The 27,460-nt window shown below is 57.1% G+C and overlaps 1 protein-coding gene across 2 annotated transcripts in view; it reads left to right on the top strand.

The window, feature by feature from the left end:
• LAMB3 (laminin subunit beta 3) overlaps positions 1-25,848 on the top strand; it is a 41,871-nt gene extending 16,023 nt beyond the window's left edge. Inside the window, exons 5-24 of one of the 2 annotated variants that reach the window (XM_051820353.2) lie at positions 1,179-1,293; positions 1,793-1,866; positions 5,783-5,974; positions 7,169-7,232; positions 7,535-7,728; positions 9,509-9,629; positions 10,308-10,496; positions 12,109-12,264; positions 12,666-12,862; positions 13,127-13,238; positions 13,780-14,158; positions 15,553-15,713; positions 15,861-16,081; positions 16,309-16,506; positions 16,823-16,967; positions 20,950-21,157; positions 21,533-21,674; positions 22,095-22,271; positions 23,222-23,375; positions 25,357-25,848. In XM_051820353.2, coding sequence (XP_051676313.1) covers positions 1,179-1,293; positions 1,793-1,866; positions 5,783-5,974; positions 7,169-7,232; positions 7,535-7,728; positions 9,509-9,629; positions 10,308-10,496; positions 12,109-12,264; positions 12,666-12,862; positions 13,127-13,238; positions 13,780-14,158; positions 15,553-15,713; positions 15,861-16,081; positions 16,309-16,506; positions 16,823-16,967; positions 20,950-21,157; positions 21,533-21,674; positions 22,095-22,271; positions 23,222-23,375; positions 25,357-25,493 — 3,336 coding nt within the window. In that variant the 3' untranslated portion in view covers positions 25,494-25,848. 2 annotated transcript variants of the gene reach the window in all.
• Positions 25,849-27,460: the final 1,612 nt, after the last annotated feature.

Genomic DNA, 27,460 nt, shown 5'->3' with positions numbered 1-27,460 from the left:
GCTGAGTGGTGCTGAGGGAGAGCCCAGGCCTGGGGTGTTGCAGATGCAGTTGTCCTACCCAGAAGGACCTGCGGGGCCACAAGGTTCTTGTCTGAGCTGTGCTTCTGCTTGCCAGTGAACTTGGAGCTCCCATGCAGTGTGCTCGAAGCTGGACACAGGCTTTGGGATTGTGGTTACTCAGAGAAAGCATGAGGCAGCTGGGACAAGGTCACGTTGTGTGTGTGTGTGTGTGTGTGTGTGTGTGTATGCGTACATGTGCACACACGTAGAGGCACAAAGTATAGGCACAAGCATCGTGTGGCCTTTCCAGCCATGTTTTATTTCTTGGTGACCTCTGTACTGCCTTGGAGTCTATGGAGTTCTGTCTCTTGTCTCGCTCAAGGACAGCACGGGCCAGGCTTATTGGGCACGTGTGTGGCTTACTGGGACCTCCCCCGTGAGGCCAGTGTCAGTCCTGTGGATAGGTTATACCGAGCCTGCGTAACGCCTTCCAGGCGTTGGTGCTGGAAGGCCATGAAGGCCATCTAAAGTCCCGGCTCCCTGAGGGCAGGGTCTTTGTTTTGCTCACTGAGCTGACTCCAGAGCCAGAGCAGCATGGGGAACATAGTACTTGCCCAAGAAATACGTGTTGGAAGAAGGAATGATGCTCTGGGTCCAACCCCACTCAACTTACAGAGGAGAAACCCGAGCCTAGGAAGTAGGGTGGCAGAGCTGGCCTGGGAGCCCCCCTCTTTCCTTGACCTCTTGTGTTGTCTGCTCTCTCCAGTCCTCAAAATCCCAGAATTAGATAGGAAATGTTCTGGCCTGAGTCTAGCATGGAGTAGGTGGTAAATTATTGTAAATTTCCTCTACTGTTTTCTCCTTACTCTTTGAATTCTTCGCAAGTCTGTCTTCTAGGCAGTGCCATGTATTAAAACCATCTTTTCACTACCCTAGGTATCTTCCTCAACTGTGTTTACCGTTCACTTGCCATGAGACAGGAGGGACACAAAGGAATTAGCAAAAAGACAACCTAGTTATAGCCCTGCCTTAAGGGATTCATCCTTCCAAGTGTGTTCATGAGATCCGGGCATCCCAGCGGCAGGATTGCAGGCAGGGACGTCCGAGCTGTCAGAACAGGATGGGGGAGTTCCGGCCGGACCCTGCCTCTGAGTTGCTGCCGCCTCCCCCTTCCACAGTGGCAGATGAAATGCTGCAAGTGCGACTCCAGGCTGCCTCACAACTACAACGGCCACCGGGTGGAGAACGTGGCTTCGTCCTCAGGCCCGACACGCTGGTGGCAGTCACAGAACGGTGAGTGCCTGCCACCTACAGGGGCCAAGGCCAGTGGAGGAGCCACAGCTTGGGGGTGGGTGGAGGGTGCTTGGGAACCCTGTGGGGTTCTCAGGCATTTCTTATGGCCACGAGGTGTGGGTGGTTGGCAAGCAGCTCCTTTCTGCATCTGTATTTGGTGTCTGCTGGATGTGGTGGGCAGAAGAGTTTATGGGAGGTTCAGAGGAGGGTGGAGAAGAGAGGAATGCCTTTATTTCACTCCAATCTCAATGGGTGGGCTGTGGAAGGAACTGATCTTGCAAACAGAACTGTGTCCCCAGTAGACAACTGTGGTATGCAAGGCATCAGGTGGTGGTGGGAAGGAAATCTGGCCAAGAGCAGATAGAATCCAGCATAGGTAAGCAGAATATACTGATACCAGTCTTTTCTAATAGGCAGCTTGGCTAATCCCAGAGCTAGTCTTCGGGGCTAGGAAGGTGGGAGGTCCACGTCCTAACGTCCCCATTCTCTGTCCTTCCAGATGTGAGCCCCGTCTCCCTGCAGCTGGACCTGGACAGCAGATTGCAGCTCCAGGACATCATGATGGATTTAAAGGTATGCTTCCTGGGAATGGTGGTGGGTGGGAGAGGGGCCCCTGAGCCATGTGGGCTTACAGCCATGGAGTGGTCTTGTCTCTCCAGGTTGAGAGTGGTGGCGCTGTGTGCTGCCTGAGCCCCCACCCCAGGCTGGGGCAGCTCATCATGAGCCTGTGCCATGGTGGGAGCAGAGGGAGAGCTGTGGTGCCTCCGGGCTCCCTGTCTCGGTCATGCAGTGGTTGTGTGTCCTCCTCTTCTCTGTGTCTCTTGCTGTCAGCCCATTTAATTAATTCAGCTCTGCCAAGTGTCAGTTCCACTGGGCCGGTTGCTTATTACATAGTTGTTTATTCTTGGTATTCTCTGTTTTAATACCTTTGCATATGAGATTGAGATTAACAAACAGCGGTTGCTTATTACATAGTTGTTTATTCTTGGTATTCTCTGTTTTAATACCTTTGCATATGAGATTGAGATTAACAAACAGCGCAGAACTCACCCTCCACGTGACAGGACGCTGCCTTGGAGCAGCTTTCTGGCTGGCCATCACTCATTCAGCGCCTTCACTTCTCAGAGTGCATTTGGAGTCTGCCCTTTGGCTAGCTTCCTGAGATGCTGCTTTGGAGGGAACATTTTAATTCATCAGTGAGATCATTGAGAAGATTTGATTTGGTTCTTGGTACAGAAATAGTCAAATACACAAAGATCAAATTTGGTTGATGAGATGAGATGAGATGATCAGGAATAGCGGTATGATTTTCAGGAGTTAAACTGGGAAGAGAAAGCAATAGGACTTCATTTTTTACATGACTGAGGAAGTTGGCTCGAAGAGCATCGCCCCAAGGAAAGGTCGAAAGTATTTTGAGAAATGACAGCGTCATTTGAATGAATGCCCAGTCTCTAAAGGTGACAACTGTGAAGGTCAACGTCCCTTTGGATGGCCGTGTTAGGTGTCTCATTGCCGTATTATCACTCATTCATTTATTTGTCAAGTCTCACCACATACATATGAGGGGTACTCAGAAAGCTCATGGAAAGTGTGTATTGTGCAAAAAACATACATGGGCTTCGAACCTTTTTTGCACTAAAATAAACTTATCTTTTGATTTCATTTTCCATGAAACTGGTGACATGTCCTCACACTGAATACTGATTACATGGTAGGCTTGGTGCCATGTGTTAGGGACAGAAAGATGAATAAGACTAAATCACAGTCCCCGAGCTGCTTCTGCTGTAAGTAGGGAAGACAGACAGGGAACCGGCAGGGAGAGAGCTCGGTGGGTGCTGGGACACTGGCGAGAAGAGGAGCTTGAAAGGGGGCATCTGGCTTGGTCTGCCTTGGCAGGGGGTGAGGGCCACAGAGAATGCACCTAGGGGAAGGTGAACCTTCAGAGACTGGTGATGACCAGGTGAAGGACAAATAGGAAGGGACCAGGAGGAGGAGGTATCAAGAAGGCGTCTGGCTGGGGACGGGTGAGGGAAGGCAGCCAGGAGGGTGAGAGGTGGTTATGGTGTTGGGACACAGAGGGCTGCAGACTGGGGAGAGCTGAGTTTGTACGCACAAATGGGGTAAGGGAGCTGACTCAAGGTTTACCATTCATCCAGCAAGAGTATACTAGCACCTCCATGTGCTTCTTCTGTACAGCTGTGAACAAGACATACAAGGGCGTCCTCAGTCTATAGTACCGGGTCCCAACCAAGGAAGAACTTACCCTTTCCTTCCCCAGGGGATAACTGGCAATTTCTGGAGATGTTTTTGACTGTATGCTCTTGACCTGTGGTGGGTAGAGGTTAGGGACACTGCTGGCCATTGGACAATGCCTAGGGCAGACCTTTTGACTCAGAATGACCCAACTCAAGATCTCAACAGTGCTGAGGTTGAGAACTCCTGGTCTGGTGAGAGAAGAATACAGAGCAAGAAACTAACTGTAAATAATTGTGGGGGTGCTTCTGAAGGAAGCAGGCAGGATGGCAGAGGAGGAGACAGTGCAGGGGGTGTGGGCAGAGGGATGCTCGGTGGAGAGGGGTAATGAGGTCTCCAGGAGCAAGTGGGGTTCCAACCGGGAGCAGCACTTGTGAAGAAGCCGAGCAGGGAGGGGTGTTCTGGGCAGAAGGAGAGCAGGCACTGAGATTGGGAGCATGGGATGGTTTGAGACTTGCAGAGATGAAGTGAGGGACAGTCAGGGCCCGGGGTGTGCAAGGGTCTTCACTCATGAGCAGAGGTTCAGATTGTAATCAAGAACAGTGGGTTGAAGGGATTTTTTTTTTTTAAGCAGAGGAGTGGCACAGCCTTGTAATGTTTTAAAAAGAAGGCTGTCTCTGTGTTGTGGCAGGCGTGACCATGACCAAGGTCAGAGTGGGTGTAGAAAAATCAGGTGGAACCTACTAGCATGTAGGGTAGGGGCTGTTACTGAAGGTGGGTAGAGTCAGGATCTGTTTTGGAGGTTGGGTTTATGAACCTGTAGTTCAAGGCAGTGGTCCAACCTGGCAGCCGTCACCATCAAGATTGCATTTACAAAATTTTATTTATTTATTTATTTATTTACTGATTTAGTTTCATTTTATTTGAAAGGGATCGGGAGGAGAGAGATCTCTCATCTTCCATATGCTGTTTCACTCCCCACCACAGCTTGGGTTAAGCCAGGCCAAATCCAGAGGCCCAGAACTCCACCTGGATCTCGCATGTTGGTGACAGGGACCCAAATACTTGAGCCATCATCTGATGCCTCCCACGTTGCACACTCGCAGGAAGCTGGCTCAGAAGTAGAGGAGCCAGGACTTGAACAAGATATTCCGATATGGGATGTGGGCATCCCAAGTGATGACTTAGTTGCTGTACCAAGTGCCTGCCCCCAGGATTTAAAGGCATCAGAAGTGGATGGAATCACTGAGGAGTGGACAGAGACACAAGCGTTGGGTTAAGGAGCTTGCATTTTATTTTTCTATCAATGCAGATGCACTGAAGGGTCTTGTGGTCTCAGATCACCATTCAGGAAGATCTCTCTTGTGCAGCGGGGAGAGTGACTTGGTGGTTCAGACAGAGGCTGTCCAAGAGTTCCAGTCTGTGAGAATGGTGCAACAATGAAGCCCCTGAGTGGAACGCCCAATCCTATATTGGAGTACCCGGGTTCACGTCCTGGCTTTGCTTCTGATTCTGACTTCCTACAGATGTACACTTTGGGGGGCAGCAGGTGATGGCTCGGGTACTTGGGTCCCTGTCAGCCACACAGGAGGCCCAGACTAAGTTCCTGGCTCCTGGTTTCAGCCTGGCCCAGCCCCAGATACTGTAGGTATTTGGGGGAGTGAACTGGGGATAGAAGATTTCTTCTTGTCTCTCTTTGACATTTTAACAGAAATAAACACTGTGTTGTTTTTTTTTTTTTTAAGAGGGTGGGGTCCAAGCTTGATAGTAAATCAGGGTGAACAAGACCATGGCCTAAAGTATGGCCATGGCAGAGAGAGAGAGAAAAGAAGAAGAAGGAGAAGGAGGAGGAGGAGGAGAAGAAGAAGAAGAGGAGGAGGAGGAGGAGGAGGAGGAAGGGAAGAGAGAAGAGAGAAGAGAAGGGGAAGGGTGGGGAGGGGAGGGGAGGGGACAGAACCCGGGGCTAGCAGGAGCCAAAATGGTTGACTGGGGAGTGCAGAAGCAAGCAAATTTCCTGGCTGGCCCTAGTGGTAGCCCGAGCCTGGGGTCACTCTTTCTGAAATGAAGATCTCCTTTCTATTACTATCCACCGTTCCCCTGGGGAGAATCCACAGTGGCCTGCAGGTTGCCAGGGTGCTTGGACCCGGATGCTCTTGAGCCACTTGGTCCTGCTGGGACCCCTTTCCCCCTCCCTCCTTGGAGAATCCCTTTCTGTGACTGTGTGTCTGTGGGGCACAACACCAGTGCCCTCCCTCCCTTCAGTCACTCAGGATCCTCCCTCCCCGTGTTTCTGCAGGGACCCATGCCTGCAGGCCTGCTGATCGAGCGCTCATCCGACTTTGGCAAGACCTGGCAGGTGTACCAGTACCTGGCTACCGACTGCACCTCCGCTTTCCCCCGGGTCCGCCAGGGCCAGCCTCAGAGCTGGCAGGATGTTCGGTGCCAGCCCCTGCCCCAGAGACCAAATGGGCACCTAAATGGGGGGAAGGTGAGTAGGGGGAGTGTGAAAAGTAGGCGCCTGGAGAACTCCCCAGGGTCCCACGGAGAGGGCTGAGAACATCCTTGGTTAGCTCTCCTTGCTGACCCAATGATGCCTCCTCCAGTCACCCTCAAAACATGTGCTGCCCCTGCTCCTTGCTGCTTGGGGGAAGCATTTCAGAGACATCTCAAGGCCACTTGGCTACCACCCTGCCCTCTTCGTAGTCTCCTCCACCCACGGTCATTGGCATATTTCTGTAGTAGAGTGGGTTCTCCAAGGTCAAGAACTTTGGGATGGCTACTGAGAGGCAAATCAGCAAATGACACAAATTCCATTTCACCTGGGTAGGCCCGAAGATAAAAATGACCTTTCCCAGTTTAATCCGTTCATCTTGCCCAGTCCTAGCCCTCGGGGGAAAATTCAGGTATAACACGGAGCTCTGGGCCACCCGGACTGGAACCCTGAGCAAAAGATGAGAACCTGTCTCTGGAAACACCAGGAGTGTGTTCCCTCAGATCCCCCCACTTGAGCCCCCCTCATTGCTTTCCTAACTGCCTTCCCCCTCCCTGCCTCCTTCTCCTGGCTGAGACACAGGGGCACCTAGAGCTGCTCTCCTGGGGACCTGGAGCTCAGGGTGGTGCCTTTCCTGTGAGCGGTACACCTCTTTGCTTTGGGCTTAACAGCTCTCCTTGGCCCTATCCTCATCCACATCTATGTCATCCGGATGTTCCTGGTCCATGGAGGGTCGACATGCAAACTCTCCCTGCAACCTGCAGATGAAGCCACAGGCAACGAGTGGTTTTTATTACGGAGACAAAGCAGAGTTGGAATTGGGTTGTCCAGAGCGCTGCGGTCCCTGCCTCCTTGCATGCTTGGTTCTGGGGCCTTTTCATTCACCCTGGGTCACTGAAAAATCTGTCTCCACTCAGGAGGACTTCTCTTTCCTTCCTTTCTGACCCAGACAAATCAGGAAAGTCTTGGGTATCTAGATTCCAGCTGGAGAGGAGAGGTTGCACACACACATGCACACACACTCATGTAGGCAGAGCCAGCGATCATCTCGCTCCCCCAGCCTCCCCGCCATTGGCTCTTTCTCAGGCTGTAGGCGGGAAGCACCTCAGAGTCTGACAGGATGGCTTCCTCTGAGCCTGGGGTACACCGGTTCCCTCTTCCTCAGTTCTTCCCCACCCCCTCCCTCTCTAGGTCCATCTTAACCTGATGGATTTAGCGTCTGCGATTCCAGCAACTCGAAGTCAAAAAATCCAAGGTCAGTGTGGCGTGACTCCTCCTGTTGCTGTGGGATTCTAGGTGGGAACAAAACAAGTTAGGACCCAGACCCAACCTGTAACTGCCCAGGGGACTTGCTCCTCACCCTGCTTACCCCACAGAGGTAGTGTGTGCAGGTTGCTGTGGAAGGTTGAGGGCTGGGGAGGAAGTGCCTCGGTGCAGGAAAGAGGGGTTGTAGGACCAGGCTCTGCTTATCCACCCTGCCCTAGGGGCCTCTGTTTGCCACTAACTTCTTTATTTTCTCTTTCCCACCCCTCCCCTCCTTGTCTTCCACCCTATCAGAGCTAGGGGACATCACAAACTTGAGAATCAACTTCACCCAGCTGGCCCCCGTCCCCCAGAGGGGCTACCACCCCCCCAGCGCCTACTTCGCGGTGTCCCAGCTGCGGCTGCATGGGAGCTGCTTCTGTCACGGCCATGCTGACCGCTGCATCCCCAGGCCTGGAGCCCCTGCTGGCCCTTCTACCGCGGTGCAGGTGACAGCCTAGGGTGGGATGGGCAGAGGGGAAGGGGCAGGGCACGCCAGATGGAGGACTTCTTGGGGCTGCTGTAAAGCAGGGAGGGCACAATTGAGTGTGCAGTATTTTAGCAGCAATAGGAAAGAATCCAAGTAAGTCTCCTTTTTAAAGTCTGAATTCTGTAGTACTTCTGAGGCCTTCACAGTTTGGGATGGTTTTAATTTTCAGTTACAGGTAAATATATGTGTGGGTATTAGGGGGAGCTCAAGAAGCCCTGGCTACATACTACCAGAATATGCAAACTATTATTCAAATATGCAAATAGATTGTTATACCGTATATTTTACTGAGAGCTACAAAAAACTTCCCAGACTTCCACCCTCAGCTTTGGCTGTGACACTGCACGTGACTCGGATGCACTCCCTTGGGCGTCACTGGTCAAGGGATCCTCATCCCACCTAGTGGTGAGATATGGGGCAGGACAAGCCAACCGTGCTTAGTACAGATGCCGAGTCCACCCCAGACCAGGACTCCTCTTCGGCAGGGACGGGGTTTGATGAGTTCCGGTTGAATAAGCTGCTTGGGAAATTTCTCTGTGAAACCAAGCGTGAGACCCAAGAGGAGAGCACGGGGACCCCGGGGCAGAGAAGCAGAGTCCTATCATCTCCCCTTCCGGGCTTCACGGCGCTCTCATCAGGCGGGAGCGTGGTGTCTGTCGGAAGTCACATCAAGGAGGCTGGGAGGGGGAAGCAGGCCCGAGGAGCATCGGTCCACTCTGTTCTTTCCAGTTCTGGGCTAGCTGCTGCCCTGGGCTGCAGAGGAGGCCAGAGGGAGGCCAGCTCAGGGAACGTGAGATCTTTGGGGGCTCGTGAGATGATGACAAGAGCCCGAAGCTGGCCCAAGAGGGATGTGGAGGAAGGAGAGAGCCTCAGCCTGGTGCTTTCAGATCTGGCTGCACAGTGTGTTAGCACTTTATAGGGTGCTGATGCTTGGACCTGGACCCCCGAGACTCACACTGAACTGGGCCTGGGTATTTTAGGAACTCCTGAAGTACAGCCAAGGCCTAGGATCTATGGAATTAGAGGGCCCCGGAGCCTTAGGAAGGAGGCACCATTTTGGCTGGAGCTCACTGGGCAGGCCTGTGCTGGTGAACACAGAGAGAAGGGAATTCCAGAGTGGAGGATGCACATTCATAAAAGGCCAAAAGATGGGGAAGAGGAGAGCACGTGCTAGAAGTTTCGCTTGCTGTGCCATTGGCAAGACAAGAACAGAGTAAACATGGTGCACGTCCTCAAGTGCCACGCTGAGGGTGTTAGGCCTAATTTGGAAGGCAATTAGCACACAATAGCTACTCTATTTTTTATGCTTCCATGAGTCCGGTAGCAGTTCATCGTAAGCATCCCATGCGCAGACAACTGCAGTCATAGATTGCTGGAAGGTAGTTTTCCAGAGAGCTGGCAGCCCCTACAACCACGGCTCACCAAGGGCATGGGAGCACCTTCCAGGAGCTGCCTGGCCCTGGCCATCCTCCGGGTGTCCGAGTGTTCAGAATGAACAGCGGGCGCACACCAGGCCCGTGCTCGTGCACACACAGAAGCAAGGGTAGGCAGCTGGGCCTTGGGAGTGTCCCAGGAGCTGGGTGAAGGCTGGAGTGGTTAGGGCGAAGGTTCTGGTGAGGCTGACACCTGGGCCCAGCCCCAAGTGGTGGGTGGCGGGGACGGAAGGGGAGGGGACAAGTGCATCCTGGGAGTCTGCCTCAGTGAATTGTTCCTGATGACAGAACGTTGTCCTCTCTCAGGTCCACGACGTCTGTGTTTGCCAGCACAACACTGCCGGCCCCAACTGTGAGCGCTGCGCACCCTTCTACAACAACCGGCCCTGGAGACCCGCGGATGGCCAGGACGCCCACGTGTGCCAGCGTACGAGCCCAGGGTCCCCGTCCTCCCCTAGCCCGGCTGGACCTCAAGGACCTCCCCTGGGACACAGAGAACATCTGTTCTTTGTTATTTAAGTCTAAGCTGGTTTGCCCTGGACACTCTCCTGGCTCTGTGGGGGTGCAGGGAGGACACTTCCTCCCAGCCAGGCCTGGAGACACCAAGGCTTGGTCCCTTTCACGGTGTCCCCAGAGCCTCTTCTTGTCCCTCCAGGTGCCTTACCCTGTTTAGGACATACCTGGTTCCCTACTGTCACTTTTCCTGCCTCAAATTGTCCCCTGCAGCCAAGGTCTCTGCCTGCAAAAATGAAGGAACCAGAGATTCCCGGCCTAGAGAGAGGCTGTGGGCCGGCAGGAGGTCTATGCGGTAGTGGGAGGGTTGGGCAGAGCCATTTGCAGGGCTCGCTGACCCAACCTGGCCACCAGTCGTGGGTTCCTCCCCACACTGGGAGCAGGAGGCCTGTGCTGTCATTCTGCTCTGCCTCCTTACTGGTAGTATAACCTTTAATAAGTTAGGCAGGCCTCCCTGGGCCTCAGTTTCCCCAGCTCCCTTCCCTGAGCACCCCGCAGAGCCATTAGAGCTGCCTACGTGCTACTGTGGACCGAGCTCTGTGGACGGCGATGGCACCAGGCACTTGTCACCCTGGGCACTCTCCTTCTCCAGGGTGCGACTGCAACGGGCACTCAGAGACATGTCACTTCGACCCAGCTGTGTTTGCCGCCAGCCAGGGCACGCGGGGAGGTGTGTGTGACAATTGTCGGGACCACACCGAGGGGCAGAACTGTGAGCGGTGTCAGCTGCACTACTTCCGGAACCGGCGCCCAGGCGCACCCATCCAGGAGACCTGTATCCGTGAGTAGGGGCCCTGGGGACCCAGGTGTCGCTCACCCATTGGGCCCCACCTGCTCTGGCCACAGCAGACCCTATGTCCCTGGGGACACAAAGCCCTCAGGTAGCATCAAGGCTTGGTGGCGGGTCAGGACTTATACAGGTTGCTTTGATTTAGCTGTGCATTACTAGGCAAGTCGGTTAACCTCTCTGCACCATTGATCAGTCAGTCAGTCAGTCAATGGTTAGTCCTTACTTTGAGCATAGAAGAGAAAAAAAATCAAACATAGTACACACTTCCTGCCCCCAGAGAGCGCACGCTCTGTTTGCTAACAGAAAGAGCACGCCCAGGAAAGCCAGGAGGAAGGCTCTTTGTATGAGACTCTCCAAGACGTTGATGGCAAATGTGGATTTTCAACAAAACTATGCATGGATTTCAAATGGTTTTTGCACCCAAGTAAACTAACCTTCTCATTCTATTTTTCCACAAACTTTTTGAAGTATCTTTGAGTATTGCCTCTACTGTGTTGGGGTATGGTTTGCTATTTATTTTCCTCAACACTGAGAGTATCTCATATCTTCTGATACTAGCACAATGCCTGCAAAATTATTGTTTTTTTAAAAAATGTATGTGTAACTTGTTGATTTGAGAGACAGAGAGAAAAAGCTCCCACCCACTGGTTCTCTCCCCAAGTGTCCGATTGCTTAAAGCCAGGAGCCAGGACCTCAATCCGGGCCTCACGCGTGAGTGGCAGGAACCCAGTGACTTGAGTCGTCACTGCTGCCTCCTAGGGTGTGAATTAGCAGGAAGCTGGAGCCATAAGCTGGAGCCAGGCACTGAACGCAGGTACTCTGAGATGGCACGTGGGTCTCCTCACTGGTGTCTTAACCACTAGGCTAAATGCCTGCCTCAGACTGGCCAGTTACTGCTGCTCAGAGACTCTGTCGCGTAATCACGCGTGTGGAACCGAATGCCCAGAGGTGGCATCACACTTCCACAGGGGCGGCGGAGTGCGCAGAGGAGAGAGCAGACAAGACGGGAGCAGAGTGCCTGGTGGCCTAATCGGGAAACGCTTCCTGGTTAAGAGAGGCTTCTATTGTGAAAGGGGTGAGAGGCCAGGGAGTGGGTTTGGGGAAGGCAGGGTCACTTCCTGTTGGTATTGCGTTGTGACGGAAGGACTGAGACAGCCTCGGCCAGTCCCTGGCACTTCTCTGTAGAGTGATCTTGAGTAAGTTCTAAGTCCCGGTTTCCTCGTCAGTAAGCTAAGACTAGCAATCCCCATCTTGCAGGGTTGTGTGAGGACTAATGAGGTAGCAGGTGACAGTGCCCAGCCCAGTCCTGGGCACAGAGCGTTTGCTCAGTAAGTAACAACAGCGAGCATACTCCTGCAGTCCTGAACGCTTGCCAAGGACTGTTCCACCTGCTCCTCTTACATTACTCCCCGGGAAAAGCCTTTATTATTGTCCCATTTCACAGATGAAGAAACAGGCGCAGCATGGCCAAGTACCCTAACCAGGTTAAGCTGTTAAGACTGAAAGCCCATGCCACAATCAGAATTTGAACCAGGCAGCCTGGCTCCTAGAATCTGCTCTGAGCTCTCTGCTTCTCTTTATTCTCACTGCTCTTGTCTCTCAGCCTGCGAGTGTGACCCGGATGGGGCTGTGCCAGGGGCCCCCTGTGACCCGGCCACAGGGCAGTGTGTGTGCAAAGAGCACGTGCAGGGAGAGCGCTGTGACCTGTGCAAGCCAGGCTTCACCGGACTCACCCACACCAACCCGCAGGGCTGCCACCGTGAGTTGGGGACCTGGCCGGGCAGAGCGTGGGGAGGGCGGAGACTCTGGCTGACCTCTGGGCTCTACATCCCATTCCACGTTAGGCAGGCGGTGGGGACGTGCCTGCTGCGGTGGCCTGGTCTGTCTTCTGCGGCGCCAGGTGCTGTGCCCTGGCCTCCAGCAGGTGGCAGCACAGGCCGGGGTTGCAAGGTTGGGCTGAGTCAGCCCGAGGGAGGCAGGGCAGGCGGAGGGCCAAGCTGCCAGGTGGCTGGAGCGAGTGGGAGGGCGCAGCGGCCGTGACTCAGCCATGCTATCTGCAGGGAGTGGCCCTGCCCGGTGCTTTTCCAGGCTGGGCCCTTCCCTGGATGTGAGTCCCCCGGGTGTGGGTTTCTGTGAGCTCAGCAGCCCTCCGCCCCGCAGGCTGTGACTGCAGCATCCTGGGGTCCCGGCGGGACATGCCGTGTGACGAGGAGAGTGGGCGCTGCCTGTGTCTGCCTAACGTGGTGGGCCCCAAGTGTGACCAGTGTGCTCCCAACCACTGGAAGCTGGCCAGCGGCCGGGGCTGCGAACCGTGCGCCTGTGACCTGCGCCACGCACTCAGCCTGCAGTGCAACCAGGTGCGGGAGGGGGTCCCTACCTGCCGGGCCCCATGCCCCATGGGGGAGGCCACCAAATGCCCATCCTCCCTCCGTGTCTCTTGGCCTTCGCCAATGCCCTGTCTGCCACACCTCCTACGGGGCCACTCCAGGCCTTGGCTTGGGAGCTTGTTCTGGGGGGCACACGGGCTTTGTGAGCCTGGATTCTATACACACAGCTCCCAACAGCTGTGCAAGGCGGAGCCCTGAAAGGAAGGGCCCCTGACAGCTCTGTCTGCCACCCAGTTCACAGGGCAGTGCCCCTGCCGGGAAGGGTTCGATGGCCTGACGTGCAGCGCCGCAGCCATTCGCCAGTGTCCAGACCGGACCCACGGAGACGCAGCCACGGGATGCCGAGGTGCGTGGGTGTACCATCCAGGGTGGAGGGGCGCAGGCCAGGCCCATGGGCGTGTGCAGGGCAGGAGGACACCACATGCTGACGTGCACTATGGGACCTGGGTGGCTCCCAGAGTGGACCCCACAGCGTGTCTACAAGACACCTGCCCTGCCCTTCACTTCCCAGAGAAAGGGCATTTTCCAGAAATAGTGGCAGAGAGGGTAAAGCCAGTGCCTGAGGGGGAGCTCCATTTGCCAGGGTTCGGTGTGACCGTGGCCACAACAGCCCATACCCACTGTCGGCCTCAGCTCCGCCCCTGCCTCACCGGTCCTGGAGAGGAGGCAGGTGGGGCTCAGCCCCTGTGCCAGGGTCACCTCGTCCATAAAAATGGGAAAGTGAGAGCTGACCTGAGCCCGCAGTCCTGGGCCGGGGGAGGTGCTGGGTGCTTGCTTGGATGCTGGCTGGGACAGAACCTGCAAGTCACACCCCCTCTTCAGGGCCCCTGTGTCTTCTCATCTCCTCCCTGACCCCTGCCTCTGACTCTCGTCTCACCTGGCCCTAGCCTGTGACTGTGACTTCCGGGGGACCGAGGGCCCAGGCTGTGACAAAGTCTCTGGCCGGTGCCTCTGCCGCCCTGGCTTGACTGGGCGGCGTTGTGACCAGTGCCAGCGAGGCTACTGCGACCGCTACCCGGTGTGCGTGGCCTGCCACCCTTGCTTCCACACCTACGACGCGGACCTCCGGGAGCAGGCCCTGCGCCTGGGCAGACTCCGCAACACCACCGCCGGCCTGGGGTCAAGGCCAGACCTGGAGGACCACGGCCTGGCCTCCCGGATCCTGGACGCCAAGAGCAGGATTGACCAGATCCAAGCGATTCTTGACAACTCCTTGGTCTCACAGCAAGACATGGCCCAGGTGGCCGACGGCATCCTCTCCATCAGGTACCCCTCCCCTCCCACAAGAAAGCGTCAATGCCATATGGGTTCACACTAGGGGTAACTGGTCCGGCCTGGGTTTGACGCAGCCCATTGCGGTTTACAAGGCACTTCCGGTGTGTGCCGTCTCTTCCAACTGTCTCACGGCCCTTGAGGCCGATGTGGTGGGCTGTGTTACTTCAGTTGTGCACAGGAGGAAACAGGCACAGAGGTGGTGCCCATGCTCCGGGCCCAGCCAGCTCTCGGTCAGCTCGGTAGCAGGCATGGAGGGGTGGGCGCTATCGATAGCTGCTAACTTGCTTTCAAGGCCTCCCACCAGCACAGCATCTTACTGAGATTCGGTTCTGGAAGCTTCTCAGATTCACTTGCATTTCCTGAGCGCTGGCTTTCTGATGGTGCAGGGGGCTGTCCAGCTGTGCAATGGGCAGCAGGCAGAGGGCCAGCAGAGAGGAATGGAGATGGAGCCTTTGGGACTCCTGGAGGCGCTGGTTGCTTCTGGGGGTGCTGGCACAGGCACCAGAGCAAGTGTTGGCACGTTCGCTCACTCATTCATTCATTCATTCATTCGCTGCACCTGTTTTTAAAGGATCTTGTAATGAGCCAGCATTGTAGAAGGTGTCAGAGATGTTAACATGGATCTGATATGGCCTCCACCTGGGAGACGCTGAGGTGTAATCAGCGTCCTGTAATGTGACACGTGTCATAGGAGAAACAAAACTCCAGCAGAGGGGTAATCAAGGCCAGCTTCACAGCGGAGGTGCCGGCTGACCTTAGTCCCTCAGGCGTTCAGTTCACTGGAAATGCAGGCATGGAGGGGTGATCCATGCAGGGGCATCCTGTGCTGAGCACACTGGAGAGGGCAGGGGTGAGGTGTGGGAGGAGACCTGTGACTGGTGAGCCGCCCAGGGCTCAGGGAGAGGTCAACGGTAGACCCTGAGCATCCCTCAGGTGGGCACAACAGGGGACGGCGTTGATGGGGTCTGGAGCTTGGTGGGGAGGTGTGGCCTGCAGGAGGGAGATTGGGAGCCAGGGTTGTGCAGGAGCGGCTGAAATCAGCCTGCAGAGAAGAGAGGAGGAAGGGAGAGGCAGGCGACTGCTCCTCTTAGAGACCAGGAGTGGGGAGGGAGCGGCGGGAGGAGGTGGAATAGGAGTACTGCGGGGTCCTGGAGGTCAGGGTGGGTGAGACTGTGGGTTTACGGTCAGGGGGTGGAGGAGGTCGTGCGGGACCCTCAGCCTCTGGCCAGCTGCACCCCCGCGAGTCCGTGGATTCTCTGTCCCGTTGCCTCTGCACCGGGCCTCTGCTTTTCCTGGCTCTGTAACAGTTTCTGCAAAGCGGCTGCTGGTTCTGGGGAGGCAAAACCTCCCTGGCCATGGCAGTGAAAGTTCTCCTCCCACTGCAGGCAGACTCTGCAGGGCCTCCAGCTGGATCTGCCCCTGGCGGAGGAGGTGCTGGCCCTGCCCGGAGACCTGGAGCGTCTAGACAGGAGCTTCCAGCACCTCCTCGTCCTGTATCAGGGCAGGAGGGAGCAGTTTGAAAAACTAAGCAGCGCGGATCCTTCAGGTAAGGCAAGGGGGACCCGGACAGCGCTGTGCCTGGGGGAGCCATGGGCCATGGGCCTCTCCTCCCCCTTTCAGCTTCCCCCCCAGCGGCGGGCCCCCACGTGCAGGTGCAGGGCCAGCCCTACCCCCCTAACTCCCCCTCCCACAGGAGCCTTCCGGATGCTGACTGAAGCCTACGAGCGCTCAGCCCAGGCCGCTCAGCAGGTGTCTGACAGCACCCGCTTGTTGAGCCAACTCAGAGAGAACCGGCGAGAGGCCGAGGGGCTGGAGTGGCAGGCAGGGACTGGAGGGGGTGCCAGCAGCCCCCAGCTCGCGGCCCTGCGCCTGGAGATGGCTGCCTTGCCTGACCTGACACCCACCATCAACAAGGTGACTCGACATGGGAGCCTCTGTCCCATTCGGTTCCCATCAGGGCAAAGTCGCCCCAGTGAGAACCCACACTACTCCTCACCCGTCCTGACCCTTGCACCCCTCACCTTGTACTCAATGGTTGCCAAGGAAACAAGATGTTGGTGCCTTGTTGCCATGGAGATGTCTGGTCTTGTGTTTCCCGCGTGTTTGTTGAGGAGCCTCTTGATGCCCCCATCTCTCCACAGCTCTGTGGTGGCTCCAGGCGGACGGCCTGCACCCCCGGAACATGCCCCGGCGATCTGTGCCCCCGCGACAATGGCACCTCCTGTGGCTCCCACTGCAAAGGTGCCCTCCCCAAGGTGGGCGAGGCCTTGCGGACGGCTGGGCAGGTGGCTGAACAGCTGCGCAGCTTCAATGCCCAGCTCCAGCAGACCAGGCAGATGGTAGGTGCGGCAGAGGCCGGGCAGGCAGGGCTAGGGGGAGGACAGAGGACAGAGCCCTGGGAGGCTGAGAGTTCCCCATTCAGAGCCATGGGGCTGGAGCCCAGAGATGTGGGGCTCACCCTAGACCCCACAGCACGTGTGCGAGAGCGCCTATAGCCGATGTTTTGTGCTTTTTAGAAACCCGTCATCCACATAATTTCTTCTGGGCCACCCCAGGCTGGTTATAAGTGTTCTTGGGTCGTGGGGTGGAGAATGAGCTGCAGATACTTCAGGGGCTACTTCTGCCCCTGCTGACCTGCACCGCGTCTGTGAACAGATCAGGGCAGTGGAGGAAGCCACCTCGCAGGTGCAGTCAGATGTGCAGCGCCTGGAGACCCAGGTGAGCACCAGCCGCTCCCAGATGGAGGAAGACCTCAGACGTACCCGACTCCAGATCCAGCAGGTCCGGGACTTCCTCGCAGGTGAGCCTGGGCCCTCCCCACTTTGCTGCTCTAGCTCTGCCTGCCCCTCAATCCCACATCCAGGTCATCAGCCACCCGCCTCCTTTCCTCACCTCTGCACCTGCCACCACCCTGGCCCAGGTCCCATCACTGGTCAGGAGCATGGCCTTGCCTTCTCTGGCTCCCCCCAACTTTCTTCCTCTCCCTTATGATCCATCCCCATCCTTTCAAAGTCTGTAAATTAGATCACATCCCACTCTTGCCTAGAGTCCTCCAGTGGCTTCCCCTTGTTCTTGGATCAGCTCCCAATCTATCGTGGCCTGCAGAGTCTGGCCTCTGTCTCCTGGCTCTGACCTTGTACTCCTGTCCTCGCTGGCCGTCTTTGGAAACGTGAGCCCCTTGCCTGTTTCCAGGACATTCATTGCTCTTTCTCTGTCTGGGATGCTCTTTCGAGGGCTGATGCTTCTTGTGCTCCGGGCCTTGGCTTGAATATCAGCTCCAGGAGGCCTTTCTTGACCACCCGTGTGTGCGGTGGGCTCTTTCCCCTAGTTCTCCTCCAGTGTCTGCATTGCTCTGCTTAGACTCTCTGATGATCGACTCGGTTTCTCTATAAGTGCAAATATACTGTTTGTTCTCCAGCTAGACGGTAAAGGCCAAGAGGGCTGGGCTGGTGTCTGTCTCACTTGCGGCTGTCTCACCAGCACCTAGCACAGGGCCAGGCCCAGAAAGGCGTCTGACAGTGGTGGATGGAGTAAATGAACCAGGCCCGTCCTTGCTGCCCTGGGGAGTGAGACAGGGCCGTGCACTGGCAAGATCCCTGCACGGGACTCCGGGGCCTGCTGTGACTTCAGCCAGCCTGCTTTCCCCTTTGCCTCATCTTCCACTTGCAAATGGAGATGCTAGTATTTCACAACTTTATTTGGAGGCTCAAATAACTGATGTGAAATGTGGTTTGAAAAATTAAAGGTGCCTCCGGAATATGCGTTGATATTATTAGCTTCCTGGTCCCTGCCAGGGAATTTGCTTGGCTGGGAGCCCAGTTAATATGAGCTCAGGCTTAGTGTCATGGCAGGAGCTCTTCCTGCTACTGTCTTTGCCCCAAGCAGGGCAAAGCTCCCTCCTGAGTGCAGATGGCAGGTCGGGGAGAGGCACAAGGACCCATGGAGGTTTCATGACTTGCTTAAGGCCGTGAGACCCATGCTAGGGGAGAATATGGCTGAGGACACAGGGACGTGGCCAGGGTTTGGGGCTCAGACTCAAAGATGTGGGCACGGTGTTCCTGAGTCAACCCAGTGAGACTGATGGGCACTCATCCTGCCTTAACCTTGGCCAAGGCCCTGGCCTCGGGGGTGGGGGGGTGGTGGAGTTGTTATGAGGTCGCTCCCTCTGTGTGTGGCCAGCCCCCTTCTGTCCTCTCAGTTGTGTTGTGTGTCTTGTCGAGTCCTGAGATGGGTTCAAGGGCAGAGAGAAGGAGCAGGGTCTGAGGGAGGCCCGGCCCCGGGGGGACCCAGGACAGTTCGCACAGCTGCTGCGGCGGTGGGCTGTGGTCTCCGGAGTCCTGGTGCAGGGGGTGCTGGGTGCTGGCTGCTGCTGGGCACAGCATGGGGGCAAGAGCAACCCGGCTCTGGAGGAGACCCTGTCCTCCCCAGGGGTTCAAGTGGAGCTGACACGACGGAGAATTAAGGTTTGTGACGTTCTCACCAAGTGCCAGGTGTGCCTCTGAGTGCTTGTGTGTGTTACATTTTTGAATCCTGATTGCACGAGCCAAGTGCTGCTGTTAATTCCACTTCTGTTTTAAGGAATCTAGGCACAGAGAGCTTAAGCAGCCTGCCTAAGGGCACCAGCTTGGAGGTAGTGTGGCAGGAGTCAAGTCCAGTGGGCTCCCTCAGTTGTCCACACTCCCCCTTTGTGCACTCTGGTGTGGACCCACATGCACACATCCTCTGGGCTCCTCCTCCTTGGAAGTCTTGTCCTCTCTCTGGGTGATCTCTCCTGACCATCCTGCTCATCCTCTAACCATCCTTTCAGGCATCCTGGCCTCCAGGAAGCCCCCCGGGCCTGTCCGGCAGGGGTGGTGGCTGTGCCAGTGGCCACCTTAGCAGCTCTCTTGGGGTTACGCTTCCTGCTGATGAACCTGCCTCTCCCTGCCTCTCTCCATCTCATGCTCCGGGGGCAGGAACCGAGTCTCGCTGGCTTTGCAGTCTCCGCTGCTCCCAAGCTGGGGTCCAGAGCAGTAACCTCCTGCAGAGCCCACCCTGGGACGCAGAAGGCCATGAAGCTGGCGTCAGGCAGCCCCAGTCTGGGCTGCTAAAGGTGCAGAATCCAGGAAGGCCAGAGCTGGAAGGAATGTGCTCACTGGGTGGGGCGGGGCTCTCTGGGGAAGGGCCACTATGCCTCGTTTAGAGAGTGGGACTCTGGGTCACAGTGGGCCTCTGGGTCACGTGAGAGGTCGGGGGGGGGGGCAGAAGGGGTATCTTTGTAGAAGCCTGCAGATGGGAAAGGCTGCGTGCTTCAACTTAGCCCGTCTGCCCCAGGAACAAGCCCAGCTTCCGCCTTCCAGGTGGTGTGGGGAGGGCTGGGGCTGGGACCTGTGCAGCCAGCTGCTGAAGAGTAGGGCTGGCCCTGGGGTGGCAGGAGAGCTAAGGTCCCGGGAGAAACCCTCCAGGTGGAAGCCCCTCTCCCCTCCCCTTCAATACCGGTGAAACTGGCAAACCAAGGAAACCTGTAAAAGCAACCGGGAGCCGGCGCCGTGGCTCACTAGGCTAATCCTCCACCTTGTGGCGCCGGCACACCGGGTTCTAGTCCCTGTCGGGCCGCTGGATTCTGTCCCGGTTGCCCCTCTTCCAGGCCAGCTCTCTGCTGTGGCCAGGGAGTGCAGTGGAGGATGGCCCAAGTACTTGGGCCCTGCACCCCATGGGAGACCAGGAGAAGCACCTGACTCCTGCCTTCGGATCAGCGCAGTGCGCTGGTCGCGGCGGCCATTGGAGGGTGAACCAACGGCAAAGGAAGACCTTTCTCTCTGTCTCTCTCTCTCACTGTCCACTCTGCCTGTCAAAAAAAAAAAAAAAAAAGAAAAAGGCAACCGGGAGAGGTGGGGAGGAGCTGTTGTCTCTGTAGCTCAGACCTTACTGGCCGACACAGTGTTGGTTTCTGAAAACTTTCGCTGATTGATCGTGTCATGTTCACACCTTCGGGGTGGGGTCGTTATTCCTGTTTTCTAGAGCAGGGAACTGAACTCGAAGATTTGCCTCAGGTTGCTTGGGAGGTAAAGGGGAGCCTGGAATCTGGAGCCCTTTCCATCACTCACTCACCCTGCAAACAGCAAGGGCCTCCGGGTTCCAGGCACTGTGATAGAGTCTGGGGGGACAGCTGAGCACCAAGCCCAGTGCCAGCCCTCCTGGAGCTTGCATAGGGAAGGAGACGTGTGTTCAGACAAGCAGGCTTGGTGCTGGGCAGGCGGGTGGTGCGGGGTGCCAGGGAGCCAGGTCAGGTGGGGCGGAGAATGAAGAGGGCCCACCTGGGGTGGGGGCTGCAGTTGGAGGGCCTCTCCGAGAAGGTGACATTTGGGCAAAGACTTCCTGATCCTTCTCCGCCTTTGCAAGGATGCACACTTGGGCCTGGAGACGGGAGCAGGAAGGGGTCTCACTGCCAGGGAAGCTGCTCTAGCTCCCAGCCGCCCTCCCCAGCTGCGAGCTGATGATGTGTGTGCTGCAGGCATTGTTCGGTACCAGCTGTCTGGCACAGCTCCTCCTCCGGCTTCCTGTGGCGGCAGCAGTTAGTTGACACAGCTGTGCCGTCCCCTCCTCCCTGTGGCAGGGAGCATGGGACAGTTATCCCCCTATCGCACCCCTGGGAAGCTCAGGACAGCAGGCGGGTGCTGGGGCAGGGGTCCAGCAACTTAGGGCCCCAGCGGAACCTCCCCCTGTTTGGGACGGACCCACAGAGGCTCTGGGTCTTTGGGTAGGTGGGTGGGCTTCCCCATTCTCATGAACGGCTCTTGCAGACCCCGACACAGACGCGGCCAGCATCCAGGAGGTCAGCGAGGCCGTGCTGGGCCTGTGGCTGCCCACAGACTCTGCCACTGTGCTGCAGAAGATGCGTGAGATCCAGGCCATCGCGGCCCGGCTCCCCAACGTGGACCTGGTGTTGTCCCAGACCAAGCAGGACATCGCGCGGGCCCGCAGGCTCCAGGCTGAGGCGGAGCAGGCCAGGTGTGGCCCTGGGCCCTGGCTTTCTGCCTGCCTGGGGTTTGGGCTGGCATTTGGTTCCCTAATTCCATGCAGAGGGCTGGGAGACAGGCAGGGGTGGGGCGGGTTGAGTGACATGCAGAGTCCTGTTTAAATCCATCCATACCCCGTCTTCCACTCGCAACTGTGCCAAGGAGCGCCCCGGCACAGTGCTCACACACACTCACCTGGCTGTCTGGTGGGTCCCGGCAGGTAAAGGTGATGCAGCCGGTACTCCCCTCGCATTATTGCTCCCCCGGCTCTTTGTCTCACACTGGTCGCAGGGGTTGAACCCCATGTTTATTCCTTTACTGTCCCCTCATTATTTGTGTCCTTGCCCTCTGCCTCCCCCCACCTCAGGAGCCAAGCCCATGCCGTGGAGGGGCAGGTGGAGGATGTGGTCGGGCACCTGCGGCAGGGCACGGCGGGGCTGCAGGAAGCACAGGTCACCATGCAAGGCACCAGTCGCTCGCTCCGGCTCATCCAGGAGAGGGTTGCCGAGGTGAGGCCTGGAGCTCCCCCCTGCCTCTGTTTGGGGGTGCACAGATGGACTCAGGCACAAGGCACAAAAGATGCCAGAAAGTGTCCTGGGTGGGAACAAACTGGAGGTCTGGGGGAGGATGGCTGTGCACCGCGGTCCTGGCCTTGAGCTTCGGGTTTTCTGGCCTCGTGGCTGGGGTGCAGAAGGCAGGGGTGGACTCTGAGCTGCAGCAGGTGGGGGTCAGCTGAGCTGGGGAAAGAGGAGGCCTGGATGTCAGTGGACAGGAAGGCTTTGAGAGGGGACAGCTGTGATGTCCTGTCCAGAGGGAATTTTCGCCACCTGATGAGTTGGAGGAAAAATGGGGCCGCTGCCTGTGAGACCTACCATCTACCCCCTTCTACCCCATCTACCCCATCTACCCCGTTCTCTCTCCTTCCTCAGGTTCGGCAGGTCTTGGGGCCGGCAGAAAAGCTGGTGACGGGCATGACGGGGCAGCTGGGTGACTTCCAGGCCCGGATACAGGAGCTCCGGCGGCAGGCCCAGCAGCAGCGGGCACAGGCAGCACGGGCCCAGAAGCTTGCGGAGGGCGCCAGCCAGCAGGCGCTGAGTGCCCAAGAGGTACAGAGAAGGCAGAGTTAGCCCGGTGACGCATAGCCAGTGAGGTGGGTCTGGGCAAGCTGAGCAACAGGGGACTTGGCCTTTGATAAGACCCTGCATGGACTCAAGCACTTAAAGTAACAGAACAGTGGGACCTGGGCCAGCACTGTGGCGCAGCAGGTTAACGCCCTGGCCTGAAGTGCCGGCATCCCATATGGGCACTGGTTCTAGTCCCGGCTGCTCCTCTTCCAATCCAGCTCTCTACTGTGGCCTGGGAAAGCAGTGGAAGATAGCCCAAGTCCTTGGGCCCCTGCATGGGAGACCCGGAAGAACAGTGGGGCCCAGCCAGGTGTCTGAACCCACCCCTAGCTGCCTTTGATGCAGCTGGCTCTGGGGGAATGGGCAGTAATCTAGTCCAGTCCCTCTTTGTACAGGTGAGGTAGTGACACGTCCACAAGCCCGAAGCTCGCCTACCAAGCAGGCTTCTTGACACTCAACCCAGAGTTTGCCTTCGGAGTCCCAGGCTGCACAGACACTCTTGGCTTAGCCTGGCTGGGCTCAATCCCCACCAGAATGAGATCAGAAAAGACCAAAGAGCCATTGTCAGTGTCTCAGGTGCACCACCTGCTCTCCACAGGGCCAGAAACATTGGCGCCTACAATCCTGATATAGTAACTGAATTGCCAAGTGCACCATTAACCGTCGGTTCTTGGCCTGGCATTGTGCTGGAAAGAGATGGGAGTGACAGGAGCTGCAGACAGAGTGGGGGAAGCATAGCAGTTTAGGGTTTAGCTTGTGGCTGGGCTTTTTTTTTTTTTTTTTTTTTAATAGGCAAAACGAACTCACTGGGGAATAACAGGAGGCAACTTATCCCTCTGTGTGGAGTGGGTGTTATCGAGTACTTTAGCCATAGGCCTTTAGGACTTTGGATGATGATGGTGGTGACACGGAGACCGTTCTGTCTCTTTCAGGGATTCGAGAGAGTCAGGCAGAAATACGCTGAGCTGAAGGACCGGCTGGGGCAGGCTTCCTTGCTGGGCGAGCAGGGCAACCGGATCCTGAGCGTCAAGACAGAGGCAGAGGAGCTGTTTGGGGAGACCATGGAGATGATGGACAAGATGCGAGGTGAGGGCATAGTTTGGGGTGTGCACTGCTGGGCATCCCTGAAGCTTGGTGCCCACCTGGGCTTCTGAGGCCCCCTGTTGAGGGAACCTGTGGTGCTACAGGAGTGAGATCAATGGGATTTCCTGAACACCCAGGACTCGGGAAGGGGCACTGGGGATGCAAAGATGTTCAAAAGACTTGGTCTGCCTTGGGGAGCCTGCAGTCCAGCGAGACCCTTGTGCCCTTCTGCAGAGCCGAGGGGGGTCTTTGGAGGGGTCCTGGGTTCCCATAGGAAAAGGAAGCAAGGATTTACAGGGAGTGGAGTCCAGCCCTGTGATGTGGCGAGCAGGGCACTGGGCTGGGTACCACAGTCAGAGTTTCTCTGAATTTCAGCCAAAGTGATTGGAGAAAACCTCTTTGGGCCTCCAGAGGCGGCCAGGTGTCTAGGTTGATGACGAACAGATGTGAAGCTGCGGCCACCTACACCTGGTGGGCTGGGCCAGAGGGGTGGACCTGCAGGAAGGAGTCAGTGGCTGGGTCGGCGTTGCCCATTAATGGGTGGAGAGAAGAAACTTGCTTATCAGGTTTGCGGACGACAGATGGTTAGTGTACTGGCTAACGGAACCACTCTGCTAAGTCTGGAAGGATGGGCTGAAGCTAACAGGGTGACATTAGAGACGGAGCAAAGCTAACCTCCCACTCTGCCCTGTTTGGGACTGACTATACCTCTAGGACAGCTCAGGTGAGGTGTGGCTTCTGAGTAGCTAATGGCACTGAAAACGCTAACTGGGAAGTGACAAGCAAATACCAGCTGTTCCTCCCCTGTAAAAGGCCCAAGAGGTTTGAGAAACTGTACGCGTGTTTGGAGCCAGCAGTGTCTTGTCACTGCCACAAGAGCTATTGCACACAGGGTAGCTAAAGTAAGGGGTGCCGTTAAAACTCGGGCCACTGCTGTGGCTCACGCCCACCAACTGGGACAAGCCCGGGTTGTAGGCAGGGTTACCTTCTGTAGCAGGACACTGGGGAGGAGGCTCTGCATTTGGGGGCTGGGAACAGAACAGCAGCCGTTTCACAACCCCTGTGGACCTGAGTGTTTTATCAGCCCGTGGGTCCGCTGCCCACTGGCTGAACGGCAGCTTAGTAATAACACCGCTACAGAATCATCCCAGGGGGATGGTGTTCCTACGCTGGCAACTACATCTTCAGAAGGGAAAGTGACCATGCTGTACCGTCACGGGGAGGGGCACTGGGAGAGAAGGGGAGAGACCCAGGAATTATGTCAGACGAGGACTAGATGGAAGAATAGAGGTGCCCAACCTGGAGGAAAGAAGACCTCAGAAAGCTGCCAGAGTGCTGTATGGGAACAGAGAAGGTGTGTTTGGAGCTCCCCAGGACATCAGCCTGGGACAACGGGGTAGACACGAGATGTGGTCAGATCTTGGCTTCTCAAGAAGACTTTTAGTAACACGGATGCCTGAAGTGAGCGTGAGCTCTGTCCCTATTCCTGGAAGCGTTCACACCCAGGCCGGACGCCAGCTCTCATGAATGTGGGAGAGGGAGTCCTGCCTAGAGGGCCGGGGGCAGGCTGGATGGGGTCACCCGGAGGTGGTGTGCAGATGAGCCGGAGGGGAACACTGGATCGGTCTGCAGTGGCATTTGGGGCAGGGAAGGTGGGGAGGAGTTTGGGTCCCCTGACCAGCAGCTGTCTTGCCAAGGAGCTCACTTGGTGGGCACGGGTGGGGTCGTAGCTGTCCGGCTCTCACAGCAGTGGGTTGCTAAGCCTGGTGTCTGTGGCTGGGACCACTGAGAGAGCCGAAGCAGAGGAGAGGGGCAGGGCAGGTGGCAGCTGGGAGAGGGGCCTCTTGGGTCTGGTGCCTGCTGGGTTTCCCGAAGACTGGGGTAGGAGCAGGAGAGGCAGCCTGGGGCCGGGAAAGAGAAGGCAGGGCCGGGGCAGTCTTTGGGTGTCTCCCCGCTGACACCCCTCCTCTGCGGTTCCATTCAGACATGGAGTCGGAGCTGCTGCAGGGGAGCCAGGCCATCCTGCTGCGCTCTGCGGACCTGACCGGGCTGGAGAAGCGCGTGGAGCAGATCCGTGACCACATCCATGAGCGCGTGCTCTACTACGCCACCTGCAAGTGACGCCCGGGGCTCCTGGGGCGCGGATCGGGCCGGGGTGCTGTCTGGCTCCCGGAGAGGGATGCAGACCACAGCAGGGCCCGGACCACACCTGGCTTGCGGCTGTTGGGTGACCCTAGGCTGCAGCCGAGCCCCAGCTGGTGGGACACCTGCCTTAGAGGGACAGGGGCGGCAGAAGTGGGCTTGCTGCTGTGACCAGCTCTCAGGTCCAGGGGGCTGGGCGGGGCAGTATCTCCACCCTTTGTCCTCTGATGTGGCCGAATGCTGGACCAACACAAAAACATAACAAAAAATCACGTGCAAGTGAAAAGCCCAATAAAAATCTTTGGACAGGAGTCCGAGGCTCGGAGAGGGAAAATGGCTCTGTCTCTTTGTTCCGTGCGTCTCTGCCGCTTGTGTCTGCCTCCTGACTGAGTTCCTGGACGCTCCTGGGCTCAAGCCCATTGGTCACCCTACTCTGCTCCGTCCGGCTGGCTCGGAGCCAGACTGAGGGAGGCTGAGCCCCTCTGCCTCAGGACTTGCAGGATCTGTCCTCAGATCCCAAGCACGATTCTCACCTTCGAACAGCGATCCAACTTCTGATTGGGAGAGTAGGAAACAGAAACCCAGGGAGGGGAGGTGACACAGTCAAAGTCACACAGCCCGCAGAGGCAGGACTAAAGCTAAGCTTCTCTTTGGCTCTGTCTCACCCTCAAAGAGAAGTTGTACGGGTGTGTGTGTGTGTGTGTGTGTGTGGTGGTTGTGGTGGCGGAGGGAAAGGAGCAGATTGGACATTCGTATGCTAACCATGTCCTGGGCATTTTGTCTACATTAACTTCATCATGGCGAATCGGTCTGTGTGTTGACCACTGTGCTGGGCACGTGGTCTACATGACCTCCTGATGTCCATGGTGCCGTTTTTCCCATAGGAGAAGCAAAGAAACCGAGACGCAAAAGGCTTGTTGCCCTGGGCTGTGGCTGAGTGTCTCGCCCAGGGGCAGGCACAGAGCTGGCAGGTTGCACACAGCTGTGGCTCAGAGCCCTGTTGTCCTAACAGAGTCATTGAGAGAAGGGACTCTGGAGCCAGCCTGCCCGGGCTCCAGCAGGGAGCAGGTCGTTGTGGGGCCGTAACTCAGGTCAGCCTACAACACACCGTAGGCTCCTCAGGTCAGCTCCCACGGCTGCTTCCTACCTGATCTGACGCTCGACGCACACCCAGAAGTCCCTGAGCCACTTCTGACTTCGAAAGGAGCAAATGGAGCCTCATAGAGAAAAATATGTCCATTTTATTGCACACAACACTGAGCGTGAAGCTGGAGTGGTGGGAAGGACAGGGACGATGCACCTGAACTCCTGGGAGAGAGGGGGCACCAGAGGCAGCATGAGGAGCCCTGGCCGCAATGCAACAGTCAGCTCCCAGCGCCTGCTTAGCTGGAGGTGCGTGTGGAGGCTGTGTGGCCTGCATGGGAAGTCCTCTCAGTCCCCGCTTGTGAATCTCCCTCTGTTCGCTTCTGTGAGAGTGTGGCGGGAGAGAGGCTGCACGGTGCGCCTGGGAGGAGGCTGGCTGGGGCTCAGCGTGGTGGGCGCCGGCCGAGGGCTAATCCTGGAGTTAAGGATTAACGTTTTGAGAGCTCACAGGCCGAGCGCAGGTTGCTGCCTGGCATTCATGCGGGTGGACAAGCAGCTGCATCAGAAAGCACAGTCTTGGCCCTGGGCGTGGGGGCCGAAGAGGCAAGAGCTGGTGTGTGCAGAGCAGGGGAGTTCCTAGGCGAATGTTCCATATGGCTTTGCTCAGAGAAGGGGCGCAGCTTGGCCAGCCTGTGAAGCTTTTCACAGCAACAAAACAGACCCAGGCGACGGCGATCTAGGGACACTGCACAGAGCCACAGCACTAGGGTGTGGGGGCGTAGAGCAGGCAGGTCGGGAGACCTGGGAGCCAGCCGGTGTGGCTCCTCCTGCCCACAGCGTCAAGGAGCCTCCGCGCCTTGGGG

Source organism: Oryctolagus cuniculus, chromosome 13 (assembly GCF_964237555.1).
Source record: "Oryctolagus cuniculus chromosome 13, mOryCun1.1, whole genome shotgun sequence".
Lineage (NCBI taxonomy): Eukaryota > Metazoa > Chordata > Mammalia > Lagomorpha > Leporidae > Oryctolagus > Oryctolagus cuniculus.
Note: the sequence above shows the minus strand (reverse complement) of the source record. Positions and strands in the feature narration are given on the sequence as shown.